We start from the raw sequence: 10,490 nt of genomic DNA, 5'->3' as shown, positions 1-10,490 counted from the left end.
AAAAAAGTTGCAATAATTTCATTTAACATGCATAGCAAAGCTGCCACTGTCACAGCCACTGCCACTGGCACCGAAAATCCCAAAATCGTAGCTGAAACTGAAACCCGCTTCTGATTTGAAGGCATCGCCTGAAACCATTCCATTCCCCCAATTTCTGTGCAATTTATGACTTTGGACCGAATACACTCATTGCCGGGGCCCGTCACAAATGCCAAAGTCGATTTTGCAGCAATTTTCATGTTGACCCCCCACCATCAACCCCTCGCTTTTGAATTTTTTGCACTGAGGAAATCTCCACGGATATGTAGGGAGCTGCGCTGCTGCTGCTGCTGCTGCTGCTGCAGTTTTGTATAAATGTATGCATGCATCTATAAAAAGGACAAGGTACTTTTCGAATTTAAAGAACTCTCCTTTTATTTGTTGAATAGTGTACATGGAATGTGTGTGCATTTGATTACCGCTTTAGCAAAGAGATGGAGGGGACGACACACAAACAGGGAGGGGGTCATGGAGGCCAGCGTAATGCGATTTGAGCCTGGTTGGCTGGCTGATTGTTACCGCTACTGCCGCTACTGCTTTTGCTACTGAGCAGGGTCCGCCACATCATCAGTTGCCGTTTTGCCGTTTGCCGTTTGCCATTTTTCCATTTGTGCCGTTTTTGCAATGACGTTATTTACTTAGCATTGCCATTTGAATTTCGAATTTGCATTTGAAATTTTGCATTTTGTGCATTGCATTGCCAATCGACAGTGCACACACAACACACACTCAATCTCTCAGCATTGGAACAGTTGATTTTTACAGTCGCTGATTGCGTGTAGATACACATGTACGGATGTATGTACATATGTATATTCCATAATGTTTATTCGGTGGGGAACCATATAGACGACACAATTAATTTAACAGAAATAAAGAGAGTTAGTACCTACTAAAAGCAAATTGAGCTACGGAAAATCTCAAAAATTAAAGGGCAAATAACACAGCCGTAGAAATACACGACAAAGGTTCTCAGAGGGCTTCCATCTTCTCTCTAGCGCTGTTGAAAAATTCAATTTAATTTCCCTGTTTACTTTGTGTTCATGTAGATTTTTCTATGTACAAATGGAATGGCTTGAAAAATATACCGAAAACATTTTTAGCTGATGAAAAATTGTCGAATTTTTCACATTTATAAATTGTAAAATATTGGATTAAAATTTCATGCTCAGCAGTGGAAAGTTCTCGGGTTACACAAAGCACTTTGCATGAGCATTACAACAGGGCCATTCGAGTAATGAAAAGTTTCGAATCATTTCGGCTTGAAAAATGGCTCAAAGGTAAATGCGATGATGAGGCCATTTATTTGTGTTTATTTTGCAGCCTTCTTTTTCCCGATTCCTTTCTTTTGTCGATATTTCACAGGAATCATGCACTCGAGCCGTGCGACCCATTCAGATGATTAAGTGTTTGCTGGCAGGGAAAATATTAATAAACTTGTAGCGCCGCACACTCTTCCAGGAGTGGACGGGAAAGCGAGAGTGAGGGTGAAAGTGAATGTGAAAGTGAGGGTAAGTGTAAGGCAAAGAAATGACCAACGAGCCGCAGAAAACGGCGTGTAAAGGGAGCGACAATACTCGTATAATTTAAATTTATTTAACAACCAACTTGTTAAAATCGTAAACTGAGAGGAGTTCACATCCACACCCACACACACAAGTTGAAATAAAGCAAGCCAAATTGCAGCTCCGAACAGTCGCAACAACAACATTAAGTAGCTCATTAAATTTCCTTAACCAACAGAGCACACCACCAGCAGAACAGGATAGAAACGAAACGAAAGGAAAGGAAAGGAACTGGCGAAACGGAGAACGGAGAACTGCAAAACTGCAGAGCTCTGGTACTCAACACAAACACAAACAAGCCACTGGCAGAACCCGAACAAACTGACTTTTCGTTTTTATTTTGTAAGTAGGAAATATTATAGAAGAAAAACGGCGCCAAAAGAAATGAAATCGCCCAGCGAGAGGGCGGGCGTACAAACTCAAAGCGAGCGAGCTGTAAAAAATCCCGTAAGTGTATTTTTATTGCGTATAAAATGCATTTTGCAATGCCACACAAAACTCAAGTGGTGTGCGTCCTGAGCGGAAGTTACGACCAGTGGGGCAGGACCCAGGACCGAGGACCACAGGGCCACAGCCAGCAGCACCACAGGAACCACAGCTTCGTGCAAACACATAAGATATGTGTTCTCTGTGTGTGTAAGGCAAAGAATGTTGATGATAAAAATTATGGACTACGGAAATTAGTGTGGAAATACAGGAAGTTTCTTGGATACACTTACATATGCGATTTTGGAATTATATTAATTGAGAAATTTGAAGTAAAACTCATAAAAAATCATAAAACCCTCGTTGATATTAAAGTAGAAGCCCCCAATAAACTGTGGTAATAACTTCGCATACTTTCCAGCCCTTTGAATCTCCCAATTTAAAGAAACCCCGACTGGGAGCCCCACAAATATCTGCTCAAATTGAAATATCATTCAACTGTCTCGCATGACTGCATCCGATACGAGTTTACCCTCACAAAAGCAAACTTCTGCTGGCAACGCAAATACCCCACTCAAGGATTGTATAACAAACGAGCTACCAGGCAATGATTGCTCAGGATAGCTACTCCGTACTTGTTGTTAAATATTATGTAAGGCAAACAAACAACATTCATTTCACAAATGGGGTGGGGAAAAGGCAGGAGGAGCGGAGGAGCAGCAGAAGGGATCCTGAGGAATCAGTCAGCGTTTATGAGTGGCTGGGAAATTGGCTGTGACGCATAAAAAACGAAGGTGTTGTCGACAAGGCGAAACTTTCAGATGGGTTCTTCAGAAAGATATGCTGTTCATAAATTGTAAGGGTTCATCACATTGTTCTTAAATATTCCTAGGGTAAATGTGAGTATGAGTGATACGAACTACCAGCTTACTGTGCATGCGAAAGCGCGCATTAGTGATGTTAACTATTTATAGAGTGGAATTTATCCCCAGGCAAACACTGCGTATGGGTAGCATCAACTATTCATGGAAGGAATTGTTATCCTAATTGGTCATACGAGCACAGCCCCCTTCCTTGGGCACATACTGCGTATGAGAGATATTAACAATTTTGCTGGTGATTTCAGTTTGCGGTTTAACCTGCTTTAAAACTATGCAGGCATTAGTTTTTTCTTGTCTACTTTTTCAAGCGCAATTAATTATAATTTTCGTGCCAGCGGCTCCTCTGGCAACATGTGTATGCATGAGTCCGGTCAGAGAATCCACCGACACGAATACGGACACAGAGTACCTGTGCAGGGGCCAAACATACTTTTTTGTTCAAAAAAATTATATATAAAAGTACGCAGACACTGACACCGAGACCGAGACCGACACCGACACGAACACAGACACTTTCACATATGCCGGAAATTGGCGCACACCTTGCAGCCATGCACCAACAAGGAATTTTTTTCCATAAGCATCATAAAACCGGAGAATGACCGACCGGACGATGGACCGATGGGATGACGATGGAGGTCCGCAGAGAGGTGTGTGGTGTGGTGGTGTGGGCGAGAGAGAGAGAGGGAGAGAGAGAGCTCAGCATGCGGAAATTATAATTTATAGCTCAAAGCTGCGGATGCCAGAGCACCTACTGTGATTTTATTTTTTCATCCAAAGTTGACTTTAAAATTGGTGGAACTTGAGCCTTAATTGAAGCTGACTGCTGGAAATGGTTTGGGTTTGGGTTTGGGTCTGGGTGTGGGTTGGGACTTGGTTTGCGTGTCTGTTTGGAGTTTCCGTGCCATCCCCTGACTACTGAAGCATGAATCATTTTCTATGGGACTTTCAAAGTGTCAAAGAATGAATACAAACGAGAAGGGACGTGTGAGACGCTTCTTACGCGTCACAACTTTTATACCCGGCACTCAGTACTACATCTGCACTTTAGCGGTTATTTGTCAAATTTTACATTTTTTCTTCATCTGTCATCTACATCAACAACACTACTCACGCCAACATGCTCCTTTAGCTCGCCACCCTCCCCTATAGACACACACTGCAGAGTCGCGGCAGAGTCAGCGGCAGAGGCAGCGGCAGAGGCAGCGGCAGAGGCAGAGGCAGCGGCAGAGATGTGTCAGGGGCAGGGCCATAAACAGGGAAGCAGAGTGGGCTTTTTGGCCACTGAAAATTAATTTCTCCATTGTGGCTATAATAATGATCCAATCGGATCCCATTTTGGTGATCTGATAGATATGGTCATTCCCTACGGAATGGCGTTTTTTGTTAAGGAGGCGGGGCTCATTTTTGAAATACACTTATAACAGTGTGAGCATACAGAAGGCTGGATGCAACATTTAGTGGCTCTAGCTTTTATGGTATCTGAGATCAAGGCGCTCAACAATACGGACGGACGGACAGACAGACATGGTTCAATCGACGCGGCTATTGATGCTGATCAAGAATATATATACTTTATGGGATCGGAAACGTGTCCTTCGTTACATATGTATATCCACTTTGTGTACAAATACAAAATACCCTATTCACTCTTCGAGTACCGGGTATAAAAATTATGCAAGGAGAGAAAAACTGCCTTTGCGTGCACCCACAATCACTTATCGAGAGGTGCAAGTGTAAGGAGAATTGTTTTTGGTTAATTTCGAGAGTGTACGGCAATAAACAAAACAAAAATAAGTAAAGGAAAAAAATGATCGTCACTGAGAAAAATATACGAGCATTTGCGAAAACAAAGTATAAACTGTAAAGCAAACATAAAACATCAATTTTCACTTGCCTTTTACATTCTTCTTTTCCTCATTGCGCTTCTTCTTTTCGCATGTGCCGTGAAGCACTTATTGTCCTCTTTACACACATGCATACGTAACCCGCGCGACGATACGACGAAACGAACGAAACGAAATAAATGAAACGGGATCGAGCGAGAGATTCTAATAAGAGCACAGATATGGGCACATGAATTTAAGGTGAGGGATTGGGACGGAAGTTCGTACGCACACACTCAACGAGAGAGTCAGACTTGCACGAATTGGGTTGCCTCACCCTATTAGGGGACACTTGAAATGAGAGCGCTGACACTCGCTCTTCTCTTTGCTTTTTGCGCCTCTTCTTTTTTCTTGCGCTTTTATATGACTGCACGGTAAAGGGAGGTGGACAACTTCACGCCTTTTTTGGCACATTTTCACACACACACATTGCAAGCCCTTGGTGCAAATTTAGAACATTTTAGCTCTATGTACGTACATATGTACATACATTTGTACATTTGTAAAAAAAAAAACACATTTAACACTTCACTTTCACATATTGCCGCATATTTCCAACGCCGATCCATATTGTTGTGCTCCTCCGCAATTGATCTCGCATTTTTGCCCATTAAATGCTCAACCATTTCACCATATTTCACTAACACACACTTCACTTTCACATATTTCACAATTGATCTCGCATTTTTTGTCAACAAAATGTTCAACCATTTCACCATATTTCACTGCACTTCACTAACACACACTTCACTTTCACATATTGTCGTAGATTTCGCATATGATCTCGCATTTTTTGTCCACAAAATGTTCAACCATTGCACCACATTTTATTTCACTTCACTAACACACACTTCACTTTCACATATTGCCGCATATTTCCATCGACGATCTGCTTCTAGCCTCGCTGCTGTGCTCCTCCGCAAATGATCTTGATTTTTATTGATTTCACTAACACACACTTGTTGTTGTACACTGCACATACTTCACGATACTTTTTCCCGTTTAGTTTCCCGAATTTTCCCTTATTTTCCCGATTTTACCCGATTTTTTCGATTTTTCGCGGACCGAATCCGTACCGGACCGAACGCGCTGACAAATTTTAACTACTGAGTGGGGATGAGGAAGCTGCAAAAGAAGTAAACTGCGTAGGTGTTGGTGGCTTGGGCCGCGCTCCCCTACTCTAAAATCACATATGCACATATATTGTGACGTGCACTTGGGCCTACTGCTCTCTGGGATTTTGAGCTAGCCGACCAGACCAGATCAGTGTATCTACGTTTTTGCATGGGATTTGCGCTCTCTTTACATTTAACTAATGAGGAAGTGAAGAGGAGAAAGAATAAGAAAACATTGAGAGCGAGAGAGCAAAGTAACGGCGAAAGATTGCGAGACTGAGCTCTGTCGTTCTTTTTGCCTTGTATGAGTGAATAGGAAATACAATTGGGTTCTTTGGTGTTGGTGGCTTTTGACTCGCTCTCCTACTTTTGAAATCGAAAATTTATTGTAAAGGGCAGTTTGACATTTAAGTTTGTTTTGGCACAAACCCATCAATAATGCGCCGTTTCTTCTTTTTTTGGAACTCTCTTTGCATTTGACTGTGTAATTGATAGCAAAAGGGGAGTAAAAAAACATGAGCGCTGGAGCTCTGGCTTGAATCAAAATTAAATAAATCGTCAGGGAAAGAATTTCCTTCACTTGACCTTGGTAGATTTTGACTGGCTCTCTGCTAGAAAAGTTCTGAAATTTTAAATGCAAATTTATTTAATATTTATTATCCAGATTCCATCATAATGCGCCGTTTCTTTTTTTGGTTCTCTCTTTCGTTTTGACTAATTGTCACTGTAAAAACAACACAAGACTGGGCTGCGCTGCTGGAGTGCAGGCTTGAATCAAAATGAAATTGGATTCGTCCCGGAAAAGATTTCTTTCTTTTGATCTCGTTCGGAAAATGCTTAAAAAAAATGCAAATTTTGAATAGAGTTACATTTTGAGATTTGTTTACAGAATTTGGTCATAATGCGCCGAAACTTCTTTTTTGGTTGTTTCTGGTTTTCAGTAAAGGCGAGAGAGATAGTAACGGCGAAACAATGCGAGACTGAACTCTGGCGTTCAAAATTGTATGAATCGAATAGGAAAAGACAATTGGATTCTTTGATCTTGGTGGCTTTTGGCTTAGAAAAATGACTGGAAATTTTGAATAGAGTTACATTTAAGATTTGTTATACAGAAACCATCATAATGCGCCGTTTCTTCCTTTTGGTTTTCTCTGGTTTTCGTGTGAGAGTGAGATAGCAAAGTAACTGTAAAAACAACACAAGACTGGGCTCTCTCGTTCTTCTTTCCTTATATGAGTGAATAGGAAAGACAATTGGATTCTTGGTGTTGGTGGATTATGACTCGCTCTCCTACTTGCAAATCGGATGTACATTTATTGTGTCTAGCACTTTGATTATCGGTCTCTGGAATTGTCAGTAAAAAGGGGGGTGATGAAGAAGATGCGCTGCTGGGTTTAGCTACTGAAAATTAATCATTCTGGCTATAATAATGGTCCAAACGGATCCCAATTTGTGATCTGATAGATATGGTCATTCCCTACGGAATGGCGTTTTCAGTTTTCTTTTATCTTCAAAATTGTCGATTTGGGAGGTTTCCGCCCTTTTGCGGAGGCGGAAGGGGGCGTGGCTCATTTTTGAAATACACTGGTTTCAGTGTGAGCATACAGCAGTCTGGAGCCAAAATTTGGTGGCTCTAGCTCTTATAGTCTCTGAGAACTAGCCGACAAACAAGACGGACAGACGGACAGACGGACGGACGGACAGACAGACATGGCTCAATCGACTCGGCTATTGATGCTGATCAAGAATATATATACTTTATGGGGTCGGAAACGTTTCCTTCTGTGCGTTACATACATTCACTTTGTGCACAAATACAATATACCCTATTTACTCTTCGAGTACCGGGTATAAAAAGGAGATACAGACAAAATTTTTTGTTTCATTGCATGAATTGGGGCGGAATATTTTCTTTTGTGGTGCTAAAACCCCACCCTGGTTGCTGGACTAATTGTGTGGAACTTTTCACCTGCCCTTCCCCCAATGAGGCTTAGAATAGTTTCAAATATTATTTCAAAAACCTTAAGCCATGACAAAGTATTTGGTGGAACTATGGCATGATTAAAATTGACTGAACTGAGCAATATTAAATGCCCTCTGAACTCCAGTGGGCAATTATTCATCACATTGTTTGTTTAATAAAACAATAAATTGTGAAGCTAATTGATGAGTTTCATATAGAGAATTCTGAGCCTGGGCCTTGGGGCCAAAATCAAATTAAAGTGCAACATTTACATAGGATCCCATTCCCCCACTGCGTGCCTTTTGTCCATTATTTCGTTGTGCAAACATTTGTAAAGTTGACCTTTTTCAGGTGTTTACGCAGCGCAAACAAAATTCCACTTGGCCCAGCTGGAAAGCTGGCAAAAAAACTGCCCATAAAGTAGTATTTGACAAATGACGTACTTCCTGTCAGCATACATATACACACAAGCACATACAATACACGGGCATGAAAGCGAATACACATGCAGCGGCAAAACATTTGTCGCTTATCGGAAATGTATGTATGACAAGCAACAAAATTTAAAAAAAGGTCGAGCAACTGAGAAAAACACTCAAACATTCGCATACAATTTCGCACATTGTTATACACAGTTCAGCAATAAAATAATTCATTTATGTTATGGAATTTATTGAATTTATTTATGAATGCAAATCAAATATTCAACTTGCACAAATTGATAAAAGTTTACTTAAATTACATTTGATAAATGCAAACAATTTAAATGGAAGATAATTTTCGTATTTAATCTTTTTAAATTACAGCTGGAAAAGCTATGAAACCTTAACTATTTAAGGGATTTATAGAAACTTTTGAATGAAGTGACATTTAAGACCAATTTCTCCTCCCTTTCTTTTCATGCAATGCTGACAAATTTCTTTTGCAAATTATACATTAAAGTAATCACCTTTCAATGTCTGACATAAGCTTCACACTTTGAGTATAAATGTTTAGAGTAATATAATTAGCTTATATCATAAATGAAACCAGCTTTTCCCCTTGCTTTACGAATTTTAATTATTTGAAATGATTTTCCTCTTAACCTTTTTTCTCGTATCGAAATCACTGCCATCCATTTAAAAAACCAAATTAAATGAAGCATATTCAATGGAAATTAAATTTATTGTTTGTGAAGCCAAGCTTTTTTTCAAAGACTAATTATCTGGAAATTGCATAACATAATTGCGAATACAACTGTGCTAATTAAACAATAGTCATTACGAGTAATCAGCACGATTGCATTTGTAATTTTATCAACGCTTCCTACGTGCGTTCTGTTTGCTCTCTTGAGGGTCTACGATCCCAAACTCAGATCGGTTTTCATGAGATAGTTCAGGCGATCCTTTTGTTTGGGTGTCAGCTGAAAGAACTTTGTAACAAATCGGTTCAGTTCCCGTTTTGTATGCAGTGGCGGCCAAAGACTATTGTAGCAGAAAACGCTGTAGGGGAAAATCAATGTAGGGGAGATACTTCTGGGGATTGGTTACCTTTACCCACCGCCTTAGAACAAACTGATTGATGGCCTTGGATTGAGAGGCTATAAAGAATTGCATTTCTCGGTGGAACTGCCTGTCATACTTCTCCTTTGCCTCCAAATATCTCACATAACAATTAAGATCGCTGTTTTGCCAGGGAAAAACGTTTGAGTTCATCTAAAATAGAAGATTTTTGGAACTTACTAAGAGAACGCCTTAATGTTGTAGCTGGGGTGTTGACTGACATCCGCCTCGTCTCTGAAGTTTTTTGCACGCAGCACCCATTCCTCGTGGTCCATAAGAGTGGTATCCATATAGCGTCTGCTCGTAGTGCTCTGACGGAACACACTGGACATGGATTTGGCGAGTGACTGCTCCACTTCCGTTTTAAAACCAGAGACATGGTCCATGTTCTCGAGGACTGGGGCTCGATATACAGGTATTGTGTGTCCGCGCAGAATGGAGGCAGCCGACTTGGTGGACCTCTTGCTGAGACCTCCCACGCTGCCCCGACTGTCGCGGTGGGAGGGCCTACGTTCAAAATCATCAACCGACATACTGGCAATTTTTCCGGTATTGTTTCTGTATTAATAAAATGTTAAACAACTTTGTGGCATCCTGAGATATTCTCCCAGGCACACTTCACATTGATTGTTTGAATAAAAAAACACTTAAATCAATGCAAGTATCAGTGTCCCAGTGGCCAGTCATCCATCATTGGCGGATGCCTTTAAGCAGCGGGTGTTAATTAATAATATTGGTAGACAAAAAACAACGAAATTCCGTCCATGATTTACCCACAGAGATCTGGAATTGAAAGTGCTTCAGCATGCAGCGTGGGCTCTTTATTTACAGAGCCATCCACGTTGGCATTCCAAAAATCATGCATTAATTTTTAATTTCAACAATCAGGCGCACACTGGATCCACTCTGTGCGTTAAAAATGCAAAAATTGCTGCAAAAATATCGCACACAATTAACGGCAGAGTAGCGGTAGGGGCAGGGGCAGGGGCAGGGGAAACAAAAATCAACGTCAAAATCATTCCACACATTTTTGCCCCATTAAATATGTATTCACGCGTTTAATTTCATTTTGCG

At 40.8% G+C, this 10,490-nt stretch overlaps 1 protein-coding gene across 1 annotated transcript; it reads right to left on the bottom strand.

Moving 5' to 3' along the window:
* Window positions 1–9,020: 9,020 nt before the first annotated feature.
* Window positions 9,021–10,032, bottom strand: LOC117896809. The gene is made up of 3 exons (XM_034805312.1): window positions 9,597–10,032; window positions 9,415–9,537; window positions 9,021–9,356 (listed from the first exon to the last, which is right to left on the bottom strand). The coding sequence occupies exons 1-3, from the start codon at window positions 9,947–9,949 to the stop codon at window positions 9,212–9,214; spliced, it is 621 nt and encodes a 206-aa protein (XP_034661203.1). The 5' UTR covers window positions 9,950–10,032; the 3' UTR covers window positions 9,021–9,211.
* Window positions 10,033–10,490: the final 458 nt, after the last annotated feature.

This window comes from Drosophila subobscura, chromosome O (genome assembly GCF_008121235.1).
Source record: "Drosophila subobscura isolate 14011-0131.10 chromosome O, UCBerk_Dsub_1.0, whole genome shotgun sequence".
Lineage (NCBI taxonomy): Eukaryota > Metazoa > Arthropoda > Insecta > Diptera > Drosophilidae > Drosophila > Drosophila subobscura.
Note: the sequence above shows the minus strand (reverse complement) of the source record. Positions and strands in the feature narration are given on the sequence as shown.